Source organism: Lampetra planeri, chromosome 4, assembly GCF_965212315.1.
Source record: "Lampetra planeri chromosome 4, kcLamPlan1.2.h2, whole genome shotgun sequence".
NCBI lineage: Eukaryota > Metazoa > Chordata > Hyperoartia > Petromyzontiformes > Petromyzontidae > Lampetra > Lampetra planeri.
The window spans coordinates 22,452,578-22,475,200 of record NC_136110.1 but is presented as its reverse complement, the minus strand read 5'-3'; the positions used below and the strand labels follow the sequence as shown (position 1 = coordinate 22,475,200).

Genomic DNA, 22,623 nt, shown 5'->3' with positions numbered 1-22,623 from the left:
AGTCGGGAGTTAGAGTCGGGAGTAAACGTCGGGAGTAAGGCTCGCATGGTCAAGGTGAGGAGACACTGCTCGTGTAAAAGGTCTGGTAGGCCAAATTGAATGATTTTTTTGACTTGTCTCATTTTCTCTCGCATAAGTGTGACATTGATGAATTGTGATGTTGCGAGATGATTAAGGAAACCGTCTTGTTGGCTGGTTTCGCCATAGGTAGGGCTAGGGTATGGTCGGCGAGTGATCTCCACATCTAACACTATGCCGCTCTCTCACTAATGCCAAAAACAGGCTTTTAATTTTTTTGAAATCACTTCTCACATTGTGTTTACAGCACATGAGCAATTTTATAATAAAAAATGTTCACCGATTATCACAATAAAATATAGCTAAATGTCTAAGCTTAATTAAAGCAATTAACCAAAATGGACAGCCGTACTATTTGTTAGTCGTTTCCCCGACTGACATTTGTTAACACCGTTTTCAGCAATGCCGCAAAAGGTGCTGTGCACATAACACAAAACTCAATTACCAAAAACCTCACTATGGCTCACGAAACCGCCACAGTAAAAACAAATTCCCCTCTCATGAGAGCGTGTTCTTACGCGATTGCATTATTGAGAAATTGTAAATTTGAAAAAAAAAATAATGCCAGAGTCTGGAGCCTGCAGCTAGGAGAAATGAAACCCCATTTGGGAAACAGTGGGAAATTAAAGATAATAATGCATTACAGGACACGTACAAGCGACATTATTTTAACACGACACCGTGCGAGTGAGTGAGTCAAGACGTCTGGTTTGCAAACACTTCATGTCTACACTGTTACGAAAACACATTTACATTGGATATGGAAATTGTTGCCTTTGTAAGAAGCTCATTCCAATTCACACTTCACACATACGCGAATAATCCACATTTGCCCCATTTTACTCAAATTATGCCCTTTTAGAAACATAATGGCAAGCTCCTCAAACACCACCACTGCTTTAGTGTCACGATACACCCTACTCGTTAGGAAATTAATTGTCGCGATTTAAGGTTGCAATTTAATAAAAAAAAAACTAATTTAAACATTGTTGGGAATGTAGCAACCTCTAATGGCTGGAGGGGTCACATGAACTTACATTAGCGATTCAACGTTTGTATCACAAGCTTAGGAACAGATATTAAATCTGCATTGTTGCAACACTAGTTTTAACAACTGAATACTCTGGGTGTGGAGCGATAAAATCATGTGGATCACAACATCCAGGTTCATGAGGGATGGTGAAGGCATGGCGAGGCCTGCATGACCTTCACCACCAAGATGCTTTATGCGGACCTGAAGTTTAGAATGATTGGACCAGAAATAGGAGACTTGCTTTGAATTGGAAATGATCACCTCTCATTTTAAATTAACTTGTTTATGTCCGAGTTGACGTCACAGTTGCCCTGACTGTGAATGAGCCACAAAACCTTTCCTACTGCTTACAATATTCGTTTCAAAACGGCTGTCACTCACGCGCATATTAGCGATTCTATATATTTTATTTACAATAAGCGCAATGCTTTACCCACGAAGGATAATTCAAACGGTACAAGCCTTAATATATGATGTTCCTAACAAAAGTGGCAAATAACAATGAAGAAACACTATCATTAACTCGAATTAATTTCGTAATTAGACAACTGCAGCAGCGAAGACATTTTATAAAGTGGCAGCACAAGGCTGAAGCAATTACATTAATGTAGGGTCTCAAGACCATTTCATTGTTAAAATGTTCAGTTAATCGAAGTTCAAAGGCGTTTGGTTGCTTACAATTCCACCCATCTGCCTGCTAATATTCCCACATCAATTACCTATTTATTTACAGGTGACATAGCAGTGCAATAAAGCTGTACTTGTTCGGCACACCGAGATGTGGGTATTTTGGAAATTCTGGCATTTTTGGACGATTAGACGGGAGTGTGGCTGAAATAAGTTAATGAGTTCATTCTCTCGCAAGCAAAAATGTGCGTCCATATTATCCACTTACCTCGCACCTGCCTTTTAATCTCCTTGTTTGGATCCAGCCAATTCTGAAATATCACAAGACAGGGTCCCTCCTAATGAGTTACAAATGAAACCACAGACATGTTAGAATCGCGCCAACGATACAAATTAAACAGAGGTCTACAAATTATCCGAGTACAATGTTTTTTTACCAGATGAGGCCCACTGACCTCTATATCGTTTTTAGAAGTGACCTGGCCACAAATGATCGCTCAACGAAGTGGCTTATCATGTGGAAATGTGTAGCAGTCAATTACTCTAAACGCATGTTGATTCTAAACGTGGAGGGAAAAACCGGAGGACCTGGAGAAAAATCCATGCGACCACGGGGGACAACATGCAAACTCCAAATATACAAGCGTCAAAGTCGGGATCGAACCCATAACCTCCTGTACACACCAGGCGAGGTAGTTAACATTTCCCCCACAATAATGGCGGAGTGGTGGTGCAGTGGTTAGCGCACTGCATCATAATCCCATAACCCAAATTAGATTTTCCAACATACATAGCAGTGACAAGTGATATCTGTACCAAGTATGGGCCTCAGATTTCACAAACCAGCATTGGCTAACGTGAACTTGTCAAAAACCCCCATTGACCAACATGGCATGGGGACACCTTCATCCAGCAGTGGATTGACAAAGGGATGTCATGGATCACCTATTTATTTAATAATCTGTCAAAAGCGAGATCACAAACACAATTAAAATGTAACATCAACTGCCAAATCAGATTTGACGATGCTTTATTTTTACTTACTTTTTCAAAAGATCACAACATGCATGTACTTGCCCAAACATCTTTAAAAGGAACAAAATACAAATGCCACGATGGGATATGTTCAACATTACACCATTGCCTAATAAGGGCTATTGAAAAAGCAAGCTCATGGACCAAATACTGTGCGTGATACGCGTTGAAATTAATAATATAACGTAAGCAATTTTTTTCCAAAACAATGAGGGTTTTGTTCATAATCAGCAAATATTGTTTCCAAACTCTAGCATATAGAAGCCGACATGGGCTGCAAAACTTTAGAAAATCAAAATTTTCCAGGAAGTGAAGGAGGAGTTTTTTTTAGATTGCAGATGGCCCGAATGCAAACCGCAGCAAAGTTGTCGCAAAAACCCAACCACGCGGGTGGCGGCTTCCCCCTCCTGCAAGATCGTTATTTCCCCCCTCCTACACAAACGGAGAGGCTCCGTTTCCTCTTGTGGGTGTGAGCCAAGCAAGGTCACGTGCAAGAACACTGATGGATATGAATAACAAGTCGTGCTGAACACGAACAGTAAACACAAATGGTGAACATTAACGGTGAACCCAGGGCTGTGAAACACCGGGCTCAAGGATGAGGGCATTAATTGGTCAGCGACACTCACTCCCAGAAGAAGGCTCCGACTTCGAATTGTTAAGCGGCAGCGATTCTACTCTTAGCCAAATGTATATAATTACAAACATCCTGAATGCCAATACAGCCAGTCACAGTTTTATGCAATCTACAGCTTCCACAAACAACCACTCATTAAACTGCTAACACAGACATGCGGCGTTAGCTCTATCAGCTCTGAAATTACAACCGCTGCAACGATTGCTGCAATGCAACGCTAAATAGTGAAAATATTGATCAGTAAGTACTCCAGGACCAAGGCCAAATGCCAGCAGACACAAATACTATGCTAATATTATACGCGCAATACTACAACTACCACTTTGTTACATTGCAGGACTGTGAGAGGATGTTAATGCTCATGGAGGCCTTCTGCCAGCAGTGGACTGATCATGGCATTTAATGTTGAGGAGTAAAAAAAAAAAGGTTTCCTTTACAAATAACCTGTAGTCTAATGTAAAAAAATATATATTTGGTTATGCTGCATTGGCAGTGGTGCAAAAGCACAAACAATAAACAAAAAACTCACATTCATAAGACTGTGGCCTTAAAAAGGAATATACCAAATAGATACCGTTTCAGGCATTGACCATTCTTCAAAGCAGTCTCAATGGACTCAGATTGGTTAATAAGTAACATTGATTGAGTATTGATTCTAACTAAAACTATTTTTATTTAAAAACTAAACAATTTTTATTTTACCAAGTAAGCCCATTGAGCTGTATAGCTCTTTTTCAGACGCAATCTGGCCACAAACGTATGTAAGTAAAATTCTAGCAGCCAAACTCTAAAACGCATGTTTTTAAATGTGGAAAAAAAAACCGGAAAACCAGGATAAAAATCCACGTGACCACAGGGAAGACATGCAAACTCCAAATACACAGCAGGCATCAGGGTCGGGATCGAATCCACGACCTCCTGTACACCAGGCAAGGTAGTTAACATCTCGGCACCACGGCACCCTCTGATGGACCGACAGCTTTGCAATTGCTATGCTTATTACAATTAGTGTAAACATGAATAACAATGGAGGATGACGAATGAGCGTTAGAAAATACACTCCAAGGCTACTATGCCCACTGTCACGTACCTTCTGCTCTGTATTGTCACGGTAGTTGAGTCCAAAGTAATCCTTTTCCAGCAGGTTGAGGTGCTCGCACACAAGGTCAAATAGGACCTGCCCTTTCGCTTGTTTCTGTGGAACAAAATATATCCACATAATCATCAACACACTTACATCAAATTTCGATTTGAATATGCAAATTATTTTGTCAAGGCACTCTTCCTCCTCCCTCCCAGCTTAAATAGACGCTCCAAGCCCAGGACGTATCATTCAGACTCTGTCTTATCGACAGACCTGTTCTTCACCTGAGGACGGCTGCTTGCGTTGTGGCCGAAACGTCATGAGAATTATTTTATTATGTTTTATTTTTATTATGTTATTATTTCCATTCTACGTGACTTTACCGAAAGAACCAAGAAGATGAAACTTACATCATTTCATTCTCATCATCATATGAAGCCGTCTACAACGTTTAATGACACGTGGCGAAATTAAAATTCCCATCACTCCTTAAATCATAGCTGTCCCAAAAACACACATGTAAAAAAATGGTTATCATGGAAACATATGGTCACTGGCTAAAATAAGAAGTGACCTGTTAAATGCTAGCCAAGTGGCCACTTACATAAGCAGCTGGCAAAGTAGCTGAACTAAACTTTATTTTTTTTTAGCAGGTAAGGTCCACTTGTGCTATATAGCCCTTTTTCAGAAGTGACCTGGCCACAAATGATAGCTTGATTAAGTGGCTTACGTGGACATTTATAGCAGCCAAATACTTCACACCAACTAAAACAACAAAGGCTTATTTACATTCATAATAACGGTTTATAAAGTTTTACAAATAAACCTGGAAAGCAGCAAAGTGACAGGTGCCACAGCACAGCCGGCCACAGCTTCTAAAGGAACAGTTTGCACTTTAAAACACAAGTGCAGTAACTCGCGCATTTTCAACACTCCTTTGACAATATTTCCCTCCGCACAGAATTGTGATCGAGTTGAGAGTTATGGTCGGCGTGGCCAATTTCCATAAAGGGCATCAAAAAAGGAAGGCCTTTAAATATAAATAAGGCCTCTCCAGCAATTGCAAATTCACAGGGAGCTATGGTTTGTCCGATTTATTTTATTAGTTCTATTTGCCTGCATCGAATCCCATCTGCAATATACACAGGGACCAAGATGTGTTTTTCCATATCCAGAAGGTAGGCACTAGTGGCTGAAAAGAGGCTTTAGAAGAGCCACTGTAATTGACAATTCATTCGCATTTTTTAATAATTTATTCGCTCAAGACTGGGGAATACAAAGGTCAGTATTGTGAGCGATTTCATGGCTTATCAAGGGAGCGTGGCTTCACAATACCCAATTCATTTCTTAAACCACACACTAATCTTGTGGCTTTTCAACATTCGAAAATCTATTTAATTGTACGGCAACCACAACGAATTTATTTTTCCACAGATAAAGATAAATGGAAAGCGTACAATGAACACTACATCCAATTGCTGAAACATGGCTTACAAAAATCAAAACGCTAGTCTGCATGCTTCACAAAAAATACCATGCTTAAAATATTAACCAGCAGGATAAGACACAAAATCATATTACGAATGTCCACCTCAAACTACGGGCGACGCATTTCTGAATTGCGAGATAGTGGTGTGCATAAAGATTATTTTGAGCTTCATTCTTACAAATTGTAATTACAATTTACAGCTCTTCGTCTGTCCACTGCTAAATGTAAGGCCTCCCCCCCCCCTCCTCAATGCCATGTTGGTCACTGTTGCCGTTTTGACGATACTTCACCAGGCTTGTCATTGCGGAGTCAGGACCGATGCAGATATAATTCACCTCAAACGTTAGCCATGTCGGTAAACAAACTCGGTTAATCTCATTCATAGAAGTGCGTCACCACGCAACTTGAAAAACAAATGTATGAAACCATTAAAGACATGCGTGGTCAGCAAAGTGGCCAAACATGCTACAGACTGCAAATTCCAGTTTTATTTGTTTATTAATAATGTGCAAAAATGGACATGTTTATGGTTACAAACTTGTATATATTTTGTGGTTCCACTTGAAATGCTGATGCAATGGTTATCAGAACACGAACCTTCGAATCTATACTCTACTTTATATCTATCTTTCCCCACTGCTTTTTTTTTTCCACAAAAATAAGGCAGCGAAACAGAACGCACACCGGCTGAAGCTAAAAAAACAAACACCACCCACAGGAAAATCGAAAAGTACTATCATATTGCCTTACAGACCAGATTACATTTGACATATTAGAACTCATTACATTGAAAAATCACCAGCTATAAGCTATGGCACGGAGGAACATGCACGACCAGATAAATACAGTGGTACCAACATGAATAATTACAATGATCATCAATCAACTGCGGTGGGGAACTTTCACCAATGGCTCAGAGCCATCATTAGAGATGATCACCGCCCTGTTTTGTTTTTTTTCAGGGAGACTGCGAATTTTAAAGACATTAATTAAAAAAAGAATATTCCAAAAGATCAAGGAAACGATAGGTTTCTTTTATAATGGAATATACAGGGGTACGCCCCACCCCTGAATTTACCCTGGTATTGAGGACACAATGTATGCCGTAAAATGTTCACCACCGACTCCAAGCCAGGAAAGAACAATGAGCTCCAGCTACTAACTAAAAAGACATGTCAAGCAAAAATTAATTTTCAAGAACTCTACCTTATAACGCTCATAGCAATTTGAGCGAAATGTCGCAAGCCGATGTTGAAGTCAGTTATGAACAGTTTGGCGAGGTGCTTTATTGGTCAAAACTTGATCAACACATTGGCATACACAAATAATAATCTTTGTCAACATGTAGATGTATGTACAACTTATTTAGCAAACTACGTAGCTAACCGTGCGGGGAAAGGACAACAAACAAACATGACGATCTTGTCGTCTGTTGGAGGGTTAACGACAAGAATGGTGCCATTAAACTCCTACGCGGCAAAACCCAAAAACGACTCGAGCAGCCAGACGCCGCTTACGACCCAACAGCTGACCCACTATTGACATTTACAGCGCTGAGCCACGCGGAGGGCCAGGGGACGACACCGCCGTCGCAAATCCTTACATCGACGTCGCATGGGAACACGGATCCGTCAAGCAGGCTGACAGAGCAGGGCACCGTGCGCTGCTTGCGCGAGCCGCGTGCCGGGGACTTGCCGCCCTTGCTCGGGGTGCTCTTGGCCGATCCCTGGTCTCCCTTTGACAGCCTCTCCCCGTCCAGCACCTGCATAGAGCCAACAATGAGCGGGCTTCTAAGCGCTCTCTCACACAACCATCGCCAACAGTTGCAGAATACACCGTGCTTTGATTTCCAATGATTTGTAAACAAAACTAAGCATGTATTAGAGTGGGAATGGAAAGTAAAATAAATCAATTGCAACCATTAATGGTGAAACATAATACTGTAATCTTGCAGATGCTTCAGTCTGGCTCTTTTAAAGTTACCCAACATTTATTGTAATTAAAGTGATTATAATTATCGTCTCGATACCTATGGATGAAACAATTGACGTCTTTCATGATTTGTAAAATTGATTATTAAGTGCACGTGAAATATCATGTGGCTGCAAGGTTTTCAATAATGAATCAACATTACATGGGAATTGGAGCGAACAATCGATTTCTTTTTTAGAACATCAGCAAACCTGGTTTGGTCAAAATGAGGAATTGTTACAATTAAGCTTTGCCTTTAACCAGCCAGCTGTAATGTTTTTTTGGCAACGACAAAAAACGATGTTGAGCCCCACAAATAAAAAAATAAACTTCAATACAAAAGAACCGCTTCACTCGACGATTCTTTCACGCTTCAAATATTAATCTGCGTGTGACTGCAGAAATGCCTTTAGATTTGTACGAGAAAAAGCATTCTCATAAAAACAAAAGCTCCCATGCCTGCAGTCAACACACAACTATGTCGCTGCAAACAGAAATAGCATTGTGCGCCATGCAGCCTGCCTTCTTCGGGTGAGGCTTACACAGAGAAGAATGCGAGCGATTTGGCTCTTCGCAACAACAATGCAAAACAGAAGCCAAGGGGGGCTCTAAAAGGAGAGCACGGCCACACGACAAATCGCCTCCAAACATACGCCACCTCCACGGCGCTTTCCAGGCATGCGTCCCCGCAGGTCGCACCAAAAAACTACCAAAAACTCCCGCAGGTGCATAAATCCACGACACTAACAGTGTGTGCCTATGATGCAAGAGCTATGATGCAAGAGTGCTTAGTGCAGCAGCCGCCTTGAAAACCTTGTAGAGGGCAGATTTCCAAGCTCGCGTCGTCCCTCGGCGAAACACTGTGCCGATGACAGAACACCGTTAAATATGTGAAGCCAAGCAAGGATTAATTCGAACGCCTCGCCAACGTGACAAACACTCTGCAGAGTGGCAAAGGCGGAAAATACAAGCCATTTGCTGCGTTGACTTAAAATTTAAGAACTGTGTTTATCAATGTTGAAAAAGCACGTGAAAAAAAACTGAATCATCATCATTAAAATGATAAAAAATGCCTTGGAGCAAAAAAAAAATACGGATGGCTAAATCTGATTAACGGCCCTGCTTTGAATGGGTCCCACTGCCCAAAACATGTAGACGCTGTAATGCTGCAGTAATGTTTGAAGCTGGCAGGTTTTGTTTCGCGTTAAATGTCATGTACATACGGTAAAATACGAGAGGGCTTTTCGATATTTCTCATTGGAAACATGACAGTATAATAACCATAGTGCCATTACCCGTGTCCATTATCCTTGCTAAAGAGACTGAAAACAAAAACATTATTTTCAAATAAGGTTCAAATCTCTCAAATTATCTTAGAAATTAGTGGACCATTCCAATAACATGCTCTTGTATTTACAAGCATGGAGCTCAGTGGGTTCCCAGTGACATTAAGACCCAAAAATAGGTGTACCAAGTGTTGTTTTAAAGACAGCTGCACTGTGAATGGCATCTCTTGGGCACTCTGGAGCAATCGACAGCTCTGTCACAGACGACCTCTGCCAACTTGTCTTACCGTTACATAATATTTATGCTCACAGGAAGCTTTAATTGGACATCTTTACATAATCGATGAAGTGCAATGATTAAGACTGCCAATGACAGCCTGAAAAGGTCAAGTTAAAACTCCATGTGGCTCACTTAGCCCATCATCCCTCAGTGAGCACCACTCTGTGGGAAGTCAAGGAAAGTTGTCAGATGGAGAGACTAAGCCCTGCTGCAGAAAACCGACCTGCTGCAGAAATTCAGTCAGCGACCCCACAATCCTCCAACCAGAATCTGATCTATCAGAGGAAGATCTGGTCCCTCCTTTAAATCGGATCCGGACACTCCATGGAAGATGTGGGACTGTGGTGGGACATCTCAGACCGTGCGACATATCGTCAACAACTCTCCCAAACAGATCATTCAACGGCGATCTGAAACAAATCCCCGCGGCTACTCCTGAAGCAGTCGAATGGATATCAAATCTCGACGTCAATTTGTAATCTGTTGCAATCCCCAAAACTGCCATACGAAAGTAGAAGTAGACTCGGTCCTCCACGTAAATTTGTGGAGTGTCCGCTATTAACTTGGGGCAACCAAGAGAAATGATGACCATGCTGCGATTGCAAGAATGGAGACACCGACGTTTGTCTTACCTTATTAGGTACATTACATTATTTAACGTAAGATACAGCCCCAAAAAAACAGCTTGTACCTAGCGGTGCCTATACTCGCTACGTCCTGGGTTGTCTTGACATGAGCTTGAAGCTTCATTAATAAGAAAAATAGTTGAAAGTGCATTTAAGGCATGCTCTAGTGAAGCCACTGTTGCACGTCTTGCGTAATGGTTTATATGTCACTGTAAGATATGTCACTATCACTAATGGTAACACGGTTTGTCCTGGAAGCCCTTTCAAAGTAGGTTTAATCATTAATGAAGCTTAAAACGCATGTCAGACAGATAGCTCGGGATACAGCCTTGGTGCGCCAACACACACACAAAAAGAGCGCTTTGTTGTTTGAACTTCTTTCTGAGCAAAGCCTCAAAATGCCAAGTGGTGGGCAACAAACGGCAATATTTAAGACGTTCTTTAAAAAAAGGTGCAAGACAGCGTGAAACACCCACCTTCTCCTCCTTGCCGTTTCCGGTGGCGTTGGAGTGTGCCGGGCTGGGCGCTGCGCCGTCTGCCATCTCGGGCGCCTTCTTGTCGAAAGCGGCTTCCTCGCCCGTGCTGGCGCCGGCCCCAACCCCGCTATCCATGCCTGATAAAGGCCCCTGCGGCACACGTGTAAGCGAGGGCAACACCGTCAGCGAGAGCCCTCTCAAAGCAGGCACATTTTCGAAGAGACGAGCATCGTCGGGAAAGACACAAGCTTGGATCATTGGTACGGGAAGCAGACTTGATCGTAAATGTGACCGCGGATGCCTCACTGTCCTTCGATGCCACTGGTGGTCATCCTCTGCGGTGTGTTCTTCATTTGGTGGCCATTCTGTCCCGAGTCTTGTCCATAAGGATGACCCTCCTCCGTTGACTTCTCTATCGAAGCCCACTTCTAATTTTTTTTCACCACACTGGACAGTGCCACTTGGTTGAGGTTAGTAAACTATTTTTTTGTTGCATGAGATTCCTGACATCACAAACAAAATTAACCTTCCATAAGACAGGTTTTTTTTGGGTTAGATCGAGTGATAATATAAATGTGTCGTTAAACCCGCCACCACCCTACACAGCCAATTAGCAAGGTTTGTCACGTAAACAGAACATGCCCAGTGTTTTTACAAGTACAGCACACCGGTGTGTTGGGGAGCAAAGCCACAAAATTTTGCTTCATCAGGCGACAGCCAGATTTGTGGAGAAATCCTCCTGTTTTGTTCCTTAAGTAAGAGGGGTAGATGTTATGACATCACTTGTAAGCTCTTCATTTTCATTGTAAAAAGGACTTGATTAAATATGCTTAAATGTTGAAGTCATTAACCTATACATGTCATTGCTGTAACACTGTGGAATACTGCTTATGCATGTACAACAGGATGGAATCACTTCAGCTTACTTTCTTGAGCAGCTTTGACACACGAATAACATTACTTGGCCACCCCCTCTTGAAGTTTGTTTTTAGCCAGAAGCAACTTTCAGTGAATGTATATCAGGGAAGTGCCATACTAATCAATGGGGGTTAAAGTAAGACTGATGGATGTCAGACTTTCCATTCAAATTAATAGGATTCTATTGGATAATTTTTTTTGACTGTAAAAAGTATGCCATTCATTTCAATGATGATGCAGAATTCACCCTATTTTCATCACCAAGAAAACCATCCACGTAATTTCCCATTTAATTCAAATCAACAAAGTTCTAGTGGCGATTCCCAGGATCGCCACTAGATGGGATGCTACCCATGTTAGTATGCCACTGAAGTGAATGCAAGATTTTAACGTCCGAAACACCAAACGATCTTAAGACTACGCGATTCCTGGTGAAATCATCCACTTGGAATACGATTCCTGCAGGAATTGCCTGGCACGATACGCAGAGCCATTTGTTCGAACCCTGACCATTGTGGCATCTAAATTAAAAAATGAACCGAGTGCGACTTGGCGAGAGACCAAAACGTCTCCTCCACCTCCCCCTGAACTGGATACTTTGCTTAGAAAATCTGAATGCTTCCAATCGTTGCATCTACCTCATTTGATTAGTACTCGTGTTATGCTTTGTCAATACTTTTTTGCAAGCGATTAGCTGATTGTTTTTATGCGCTTACCGGATTTAAAACAAGAGATGAATTTAACTTGCACTCTTAATAACCCTGCTTATGCAACCCCCGGTCGCTATTGATTAAAATTTTAGTCTAAATGGGGTTCTTGGTAGTTGAATAATGAATGATTTCACACGTGGTTATAATTTTCATCAATGCTACTCATAACCTTGATGGGTTAAAGCCATAGAACGTCGTCATGATCGATTTTTGTCGTCAATGAGCAACATATTTTTTATTTAACATTTAACTCATCTTTGTTGTGCAAATGCAAAGGCTAAACATATATCTTTTAATGTCTTACAGATGAGTATGTGACTTTGCATTATGGGGCCATTTTGGTCACACAAATGCTATATCATCTCGGAGGTTTAGCTATTACAAAGCAAACCGCAACACTAAACATTTCACATCGAGGGTGAGCTGTGCGCCACTGTGTATCCTTGTGCTGTTATCAAACGTAAACTGGACTAGGATATTTAAAAAAAAAATGTTCTGTAAGTGCCATGGATTTATGGTTGTATAAATATTTAAAGTGCACGAATCAATATGCAGTGTGCACTTAACATTAATTCTGACATGTAAGTGATATGAATACCCAACTTGTAGTCGGTGCATTGATTCAAACTAATGGCCAGAAAAAAGCGCCAATCACATGTCCCGTTTTGGCAGATGGTTTCACCCGTGACCGCCAAGAGAAAGGGGCGGGGGGGGTATTTTGGTTGTATTCTGTTAATCAAATGTCCATGTTAATAACAATAGCCACTTTGAAAGTCTGCAATAACAGGAATTCATGCGGTCAAAAGTGGCTCTAAACTACATTTTATTTACACTTTCAGCCAAGCCGTGGGCTTTTGCTGATATTTCGCAGCCTCTGCGGTGTGCGTAACGGCAATTGGCAAGCGTCTTCCTTCTTCGCATCGTTTTACGGAATTTTATTGAAGGGAGCCAAGAAAAAAAACTATTGTTGAAATTATTTCCGTCTCATAAAAAACACGCACAGCTAAATTTCCCAACGCTTCCATTTTTACCTGATTAAAAAAATCAAACAAATCGCAATCTAAATGCTCCAGCATACCTCCGATTAGCACGATTGGCTAAGTACGTGCGAAAGAAGAAGTGCAACATACATACATAGCCAAACATTTCATATATGAAAATAATAAGGACTTTATTTTAGTCGCAAGTTTTTTTGACTATACTTCACCGCAGCGCTGGTCTGAATGGGTTAAAGTGTGTGGGGTCCAGCACAGGTTGAGACATCACTCGCCACGGACGCGAGCCGTTGCCAGCAATGGACAACGTCTAGAGGTTCATTTTCGCAGCGTGCACATTACTGTACCCCCCCCCAACACATAATTTAATAAATGCGAGTTTATTTAAGTGTTCAAGGTGAAACAAATTTCGATACGTCTTCTTTGACGGGAAATGTCTTTTTTGGAACGCGTAAAACCTGCAATCAATGCGCCAGACGTATTGCTGTACTGTACATCAAGGACACATCTTTGCCCATCACTCATTCAATTCTCCTCCAGCATCTTCACCGCCCACACACACACACAAAGACCAAGACCCCCGTATAGCCTTCACAGACTGTAGGAGAAAGTGCTGTTAGCGAGAACCTATGAAGGCAGGCACAGCACACAAGCGGGAGTGGGTGGATGGCCAGCACCACGCTCAGCCGCCTTTGTCTCCCCAGTGGCAAGGTTTACACACCGCACCAGGTACTCTTTTGAAGCCGAGTCGACCTAGGGGAGGCCCAGGACAGGTTCAGATAATCGTCACCAGTGTTGGCCATGAGCAGGAATCGAGCTCGGGTCCCCGGGTTCGTAGCGCAGCGCGCTAACCACTACACTGCCGCTCGCACAATAAATACTGTATCATTATATACACGTGCACACACATCATCAAGCGGGGATAACGGACTTGTCCCATGCAAGCCAAAAGCATAACACAACAATAGCACGAAAGAGGCAACGTACAGAATTAAGTTTTTAATTCCAATACCCTACGGGGGATTGGTACGTAAAGAATGTTTTTTTTTCGATTTAAAGCTTTCGCGACTGCAGGGATTCATCTTCTTGGTTCTTTCGGTAAAGTCACGTAGAAGGGAACTAATAAAATAATAAAAATAAAAATAAAAAGTCACGTAGAAGGGACAAAATAAAATAATAAAAATTAAAGATTATTTTATTCTTTTATTATTTCCCTTCTACGTGACTTTACCAAACGAACCAATAAAATGTTTTTTTTTACAAGTAACAAATACACGTGAGCCCACGCAACAAACAACAATGAACATCAATGCGGGATGTGACCTGTGCGAGTTTGAAGAGTTGTTAAAATCATTACGCCTTTTTACACTAATATGGAAGCACCGATTTATCAGTGTAACTTTGTATGCATTTAAACACACTGGGATATAAAAAGTCCTGTTTAATAACATACATTAAGCCAGCAGCAGTAAAATTGTATTAAGTGCACTCCTTATGCAAAGTGAATATTTCTTTCCATGATAAGCAGTCCCCCCATAAATTAGAGACGACCTGTTATTACTACCACGCAGCTGTAATTTTAATCACAGTAATGCATTAACCACAGACTCTGCATTAATTCTGGAAATACCTTTATAGCAAATTCTTTCCGAGCTTGGAGGAAGATTTGCGAGTCGGTCAATTTTTAAGCAGGGCTCTGCTTACTGTTCCAGTGGCTATGATACTGTGCTGAAACTCACACCGACCAGAGCACATTGGCGAAAAATGTATGCACGTGTGGGGCAATTAAAGCCACTCAATCCAATCTAATGGGATATTTGCAAATGTCAATTCCCACTGAGTTGCCCTGTGCCCTCTTTCTCAAGCATCGCCAAAATACAGCCAATAAGCAGCAGCGGCTGGGTTCGCATCTGTAACGAGTGGGACCCTCCCATCTATTAAGATTGTTAAAATCTATTTTTTTACATGACCGGTAAACACATGCAAAATCGGTAAAAAAAAACTATTATCGGTTTGCCACACACATTGAATGAATATTGAATAAACAAAACATGTTCACCTTTTCAACGCAGGGATGATAGGAGCTGCAGTGGTGCGATGGTGAGCACAATGAACTACAATGCAGAAAAAAGTTGCCGGTCTGATTATATCTCCCGGTGCGGCAGTGGAAAATAATTGGGAAAGTTTCTTAAAATCGCCACCACCTCCCACATCGCATCCGTCCACCAAACAATTTAAAAGTAATTTGATCGGGAGCTCGCATGTGATAGGGTCAAGCATGGGTTTGTTCAAGTCTCCAGCACATGTGTTCAACAAGGAAGAGTGGATAAAATATACTCTAGAGCTCCCTCGAGTGCAGGTCCTTCTGTCAACAGTGGCCTGAGCAAGCAATTACAGCGCTGCACCTTTACCTGTTGAGTGAAAATTGCATGCGCCAGGTAAATTTGTACGTTCGTGCATGCGCACTCAGTGCATTCATAACGAACATTCCACTGGAAACAATTACCGGCCAATTAATTTTGAAACCAGTGATCGACTCTGAAAATCACTATCGGTTTACCAGTTAACACATTACAAACCTCGTGTCTTACTCAACGGTGACACCACTTCTCTAAATAAATGCAAACAACGAGCTTGGCAGGTTTGTGACAATGCCGTAAAGCATCACGTGAGGAACGAGTACAGTTTTGTACATTGTTTAGCATTGCCTTCGGCAGGCAAAACCCAGCTGCTATTTAAAATGGAATGGATATGTGATATTGCCTTAACCTATCACTTTACCTCGTATTTATACACGACAGCTCAAACTGTCAAGAGTGTACATTTTGCCCCTGCTCAAATAAGCGTTTTTGTTTCGATGCTCATCCACATTGGGGTTGAAAATTCCGCAATCCTTGGTGGGGACGAGTCTCTCCATAGGGATATCAAGCTGTTGACACTGTAGTTAATGAGTGGTTACATGTGTAGTAAGTTCGAGGAGACGAAGTCGGAGTTGAGGCACACTCTGTTTATTAACTCAGTGACAGGCACAATCGTTGAAGGGGTATCGGCCCCTTCACCCGTACTATGGGAAACCCACCCTAGTACTAAGCCCTCTGTCCTGTTCCCCAGTCCTCCTCTAGTGGGCTACGGGAGGCTGACTGATCTGGCCCTGGCAAGCACAGATCTCGGCACCAGCTAAGCCGGCCTCGCCCTGACAAGGGCAGAGGTCCGGGAGTTCTTGGTCCGCGCCGCTGGCTTACCCAGCTCGGCCCTGACAAGGGCAGCGAGACAGGGGAGTCACAGGGCCTAATCTCCGAGTCTTCGATCTTCACTGGTCAGCTTCGTGTCGAACTGGCCTCGAGCTCTCTGGCTCCCCGCCTTTTATAGGGATCCCCTCAGAGGGCCGGGGGCGTGGGGGATAACGGATGCGGACGTCGGTGTGACCACCCGTGTGTGTGAGTGCAGACACCCCTGTGTTTCTCGTCCGCCGTTTCTCCCGTAATAACCCCTACACATGTATGGCCATAAGTATCGGCATGAGCGCGCACAGTGTGTAGGATGCTAACTACTCAGAAACTCGAGTTTTCCTGCCAGGAATGGCTGAAATCAATACTTAGAAATATACGAAACAGTTCTGGGCCCAACCATTTATCAACCCTCACTGACCACCAACATTACCAAGCATGGTCAAATAACTCCCACAGCGTGCATGGTGTGGGGAGGCCCTAATCCATCAGTGGCCTGACAAAGGTCTGTACCATGTACATGGACATTTTTTCATATCTGCATTAAGCATTTCTTGGAAGGGACAACATTTACACAAAACAGGGTGAATAATGAAAAAAAACATGGACTTGGAAGAACTACTCAGAGATAAAAACGATGAACTAAACTATTCTTTTCCAGGTATGGTCTACTAAGCTAGAACACTATTTTTCAGAAGCAACATGGCCAAAATGATAGCTCAACGAAGTTGCTTATCATCTGAAAATGTATAGCAGCCAAATACATTAAACGCATGGTTTCTAAATGTATGTGGAGGGAAAAAACTGGAGGGAAATCCACATGACCAGGGGGAGAACATGCAAACTCCAAATATACAGCAGGCGTCCATGATCTGAATCGAATCCACGACCTCCTCCATACCAGGCGAGGTCGTTTTTCATTTCGCCACCATGAAAGAGGCAGGACCCAAGGTGGCCAATTGAATTGGGGGATGGGAGGAAGAACACCAACAGGCAGGGGACAAACAAGAGCTGCAAAAATGTTGGCAGGAGAGGACTGGACAGTGACATAGGCAGAGAAAAGATGGGGAGATAGGAAAGCGAGATGAGATGTCTGGCAACTCGCCCAGAAAACGCGTAGACAAGGAGACCAATGCGGATTATGACAATGACTTAACATTACAAATTACCTTTGTTTAGCTACAAAACTCAGGGAAACATCAACTACAGATTTACTGTAACACTGACACCGACTAAAACTTAACAACATTTCATTGGATTTTAAAGTGCAGTGCACAGAAGGACGAGCTCAATTCTACACACGGAATTGCAATATTGCTGACAATTCTGAGCAGGGGAGATAAAGTGTGTGCAATGTAAGCACAAGTATGCTTTGAGCAAGAGCTAAGGTTTGCCCAGTAAGCATTACCGTCACGAGTGCAACAATGCCTCCGTTTTCATGACCACACAGCCAAAATCTCATAGCAGACTTTACCTCCCCCGGAAATGCCTTAATAGCCACGCTGTAAAGCACTGCCGTGTGCACATCATCACAACATGTGCACATTCCTGATGCCAGCGAGCGAACTGCTGATGATACGCATTTTGAGGTTCAAGAGGCCGTTATCACCAACGGTGGTGTGGTAGTAACACAGCGTTTTGGAGACACCGGTTGGTGGGTCGCACATACGTGAAAATCGCAAACCCGGTGGGGCTGTGTCACAACTCCCCACACTTCAAACATTTACATTTAATGCAAACAATTAAGATGCAGCGAGTGAGAGAGAAAAGCTGTCTTACTCAGCAGAAAGGCTTCCTTAACTGAACAAGACAAGGAAGGAACCTAACACTTTGGCCAATTGCAGTGTCACCTTAAGGCCCTATTTTCCATTAAGTCATAATGCCCTAAAACCTTTATGGGGCATCAGTGAGGCTTCAACTATTAAACTTGAAAAACTGCATGGGTGGAAAAAACATTCATGAACCAAAAGGTCACGTGGCCACATGACCTGTGCATGTACTGTGCGCGGGTGTGTATGGGTATGAGCAGGCTACCGCTACGCTAACGTTTTGACCACAGCGTACGACTGCATCAGATGCTTATCCCGCATTCTGCACACTGGCACGGAGGCACAGAGGAGCCTGCAGCGGAAATCGATGGTAAAGATTAACTCAAAAGCAGAGCCGCAATCTCTGCCACCTCGCCGCTGTAATTCAGGGCAGGAGAGGGTCATATCCTGGAGGACTTATTTCCTAAGCATACCGACTGTAAATTTTAGAAATATAAACTTACACGTGCAAGCACACACACACATTACACACACCGTATTTTGTTTCTCCCCATATGCACGGTAAAACAAATTGCCGATGAACAATTTTCCATCGCGGCTTCTATATTATCTAGAATTCCACTGAAAAACAATGCCGTTATGAAGATTACCCAAGCCAATCTCCACCACACAAGCAAGTCTCGCCAGGGCCAGAGTGTTATTACGGTGATGTATGGCTTCTGGTGTCACTTTGCTTAGCACACAGACTTCCCGGCCTATCCAATTTTCAGGTTAAACAATGTCCCCTCAACGGAGATGACATTGTAGTGATACTAGTCTGTGGCTTAAGATGCAAGAGTGTGTGTGTATGGCAGTACAGTGCATATCTGTGCAGCAGTGTAGGAGGTATGCCTGTGTGTGTGGCGGTGTAGTGATTTGCACACTTGTATATTGTATAACACTGGTCAACACACTTTTTATGGCATAAGGTATTCCAACGGTTGTAATGTAATTTTGGGGTGCTGATTCCAAATCTGGCATCAGTTTTTGTCTATCACATTAGGTTTTTGAGATATAAAATATTGCATTTTCAATAAAAACTGCAGAAGAAAAATATAAGATAAATGTGGATATCTACATAAAATGATATTATAAACACACTATCCTAAAAATACAGCACCATATTTTAACACTAAAGCAGTCGGTGACTCGCAACAACTTGCAATCATAAGTGACAGAGTTAATTTCGGGTAAAATCAATGAAAATGGGGTATGCCGATAGTATAAAAATGAGATGTGATCGAGCAAATCTGAGATTAGATTTGGAATCAGCACCCTGAAATTAGTCTAAAACAGCTGCAAAAGTCCAGGCCAGAAAAAAAGTTTTTTCTTTTGTTGACCAGTGTTATTCTTGCTACAAACAACATCAGTGGCAAGTGACATCTGAAGCTTGATCTTCTTGGTTCTTTGGGTAAAGTCACGTAGAAGGGAAATAATAAAATAATAAAAATAAAACATAATTAAATATAATTATCACGACGTTTCAGCCACAACGCAAGCAGCCGTCCTCAGGTGAAGAAGACAGCGTCTTTCCGACAGCCCTGTTTCTTCACCTGAGGACGGCTGCTTGCGTTGTGGCCGAAACGTCGTGAGAATTGTATTTTATTATGTTTTATTATTATTTTATTATTTCCCTTCTACGTGACTTTACCGAAAGAACCAAGAAGATGAATCCCTGCAGTCACGAAAGCTTTAAATCAAAATCTGAAGCTTGGCCAAAGGAGAGAACGCGCTTGATAACATGTCCACTGTGGAGATGGAGCAGTGAACATGAGCTCGTGTGCAGGACATCGGTGGACTGCTGTTTCACGGAACCATGAGAATGCAACAGCTTTTGGAGGCATTCATCCAGCAGTGGGCAGATTATTGCTGATGACATTCAATCATCATTCAATAGAAGATAAAAAAAACAATATTGAACATAACACAACACACGGCGCTGTTAGGAACGAAACGGGCAGTGCAATACATTAATTGGCTGAAAGCTGCATATGGGCACATGCTGGGTACAAAACGCACCACACATCTGGCTGGGCCCCATCTATTATGGATGACCTCAAAGAAATGCCACATTTATTTAACCCTAGCAACACTAACATCAAGTGATATCCGAGCCATAGCAACGCCAGCCCTTACCCCCCCCCCCCCCCCCAATTTATAGTATTAACAATGTATAATGTGCCTTTTCTTTCCCTCGATTTACCTCGGTAGTTTCAAGGATGGCACCCACTGAGTAATGCTCATATGGACCCAGCAGCCAAATGAAGGAATAGGATAGGCAAAGACATCTGCCGAATGTGAGAGAGAGAACAATGAAATAGTTAACATTCAAAATATTGACTCATTATAGCCTTGCTGAACCCTCAGTTCATTTTCAGGAGGACCCTTCTTGGTAATGTTTGACCATTACATTCTTGAACTATTTTTCTAATTTATGTATGTAGGGCATGAAAAAGATGGAGACTCTGGGGGCAAAAAACCCACACAACATGAAGTGAGAACACTCAGACTCTACGCAGTTGTCATGTACAATCATGTGCATGGTCTGATTGGCATTGGCACCTAGCCAATTGTCATTAAATCTGCCATGCAAGCTGCCTTGTTAGAAGACCTGTCAAACTAGCCGACAAAATATATTTAAGATACTCATCATTAATAGATCACAGCTTTTTATCAATCCACTGATGGAGGTCTTCACCTCCACATACTCTTATGGAAAGGAATCTAAATCAGGTCATCGGTTTCATAGCGCAGTGCACTAACCGCTCAGGCACCGTTCCCCACTGGTTCAAAATAAGGAACCAGAAATGCAGCTTCTTAATAAAATAACGTTTGACTTGCGGGAATTTTTCCACGAACTCACGATATTTTTTGGCAATTTTACACAATGCTGGGGAGTTACAGAACATAAAATGGGTAACATGATTGTGACATTTTAACATCACAATTTGCATTTGTATGTTGAACTTCTTTCGCACCGTACGTGGCCAAACGTTGCTAAACTTGGCACAAGTTTAAAAGTATGTTTTTTCGTAGAACCATATTTACCGTAAAAAAAAAAATCGCTAAATCACCTTTCGTTAACCCCTTGAACTACAGTTTCCATGGTAGCGTGATGCACACCAACACCCACGCGCCCAAATTTTATGGCTGCACAACACGCAATGGGCGATGCTCACCCAAGCTTCGCTTCGCTCGTTGGTCTACTTTACGGTCCACACTGCCAGCATTTTATTTCACCTCCTGACGTGCGGCGATCCGGGTGCCCCCTTGCTGCAATTTTTAGCGCCGGCTGGGGTCGGTTGGACCCACAACAGATTGCCCCCACCCCGCCCCCCCTCCGAGCTGCGATAAATGGAACCCTTGAAACAAAAAGCCACGCTTCTGATGACAAGGCCATTAAGAGCGCCGTGACCCCACGGCACGGCCGTGGTTACTTACAGCCTGTAGGTCGTTCAATCAGTGCCGCGTGACCGCGTACAGTAGAGATGGAAGCATTTTTAAAACTCTTCGTTCACAACGTGCGTTGCTCATTTGCAATACTGTGATGACGCTATGGTGAGCACTGATGCTAACCAACTGGGAAAGGATAAAGCAGACAATCTTTTTTTTTTCAAGGATGTCAATGAATAATAACGAACGGGATAAAAGTGGTGGATATGTTTTTCCAGGTCCACTTCTTAACCAAACATTTTGCTGATGCACCTCATCATTATATTACTGTTAGCATATAACAAATATACAATAAAGCCATACAAAGCTTTGGAGCAAAACCTGTTGGCAATTGCCTATTAAACCTGGAATGGTACATTTTCAATAGTGGGACCAGTAACACCCCCCCGACACCCACTGCTTCAGGTACCAATTTTAGGTTGAGTCAACCTAGTTTCACATAACTCATACCATACAGTTGTGTATACTCTTTGGTTTTTTCGGTAAAGTCACGTAGGTAAAAAAAGGAAAATAAATTAAATCACGACGTTTCGGAGGCTACACAAGCTTCCGTCTTCAGGTGGAACCGTCACAGCAACATTTATTTTCATTTTTTCACCTACGTGACTTTACCGAAAAAACCAAAGAGTATGGACCCTTGCAGTCACGAAAACTTCAAATCTAGAAACATATAGTTGTGTACTGACCAGGAATCGAACCTGGGTGGGTCACTGGGATCAATAAACAGCATGCTCAATACCAAGATGGGTGCCCCACAAAGCACTCGCAGTACGGAACAACGCACATATCACGAATGTGCTGTCAACGCAGATATACTTTGCATGGCGAATATTTTAGGAGAGTGCAATTTTTGGAAGCGGGGAAGAGCATACCTTATCACAAATATAATC

The 22,623-nt window shown here is 42.4% G+C and overlaps 1 protein-coding gene across 6 annotated transcripts in view; it reads right to left on the bottom strand.

The window, feature by feature from the left end:
• The window catches only part of LOC144717845 (protein 4.1-like), a 61,367-nt gene that overhangs the window by 25,437 nt on the left and 13,307 nt on the right, over window positions 1-22,623 (bottom strand). For 4 of the 6 annotated variants that reach the window (XM_078593545.1, XM_078593546.1, XM_078593550.1 and 1 more), the window contains exons 2-5: window positions 10,623-10,772; window positions 7,587-7,745; window positions 4,501-4,605; window positions 2,007-2,076 (exon numbers count right to left, since the gene is read on the bottom strand). In XM_078593545.1, the coding sequence (XP_078449671.1) occupies window positions 2,007-2,076; window positions 4,501-4,605; window positions 7,587-7,745; window positions 10,623-10,757 (469 nt within the window). In that variant the 5' untranslated portion in view covers window positions 10,758-10,772. The remainder of the gene's footprint in view (window positions 1-2,006; window positions 2,077-4,500; window positions 4,606-7,586; window positions 7,746-10,622; window positions 10,773-22,623) is intronic. The other 2 variants (XM_078593548.1, XM_078593549.1) reach the window with 1 other exon arrangement.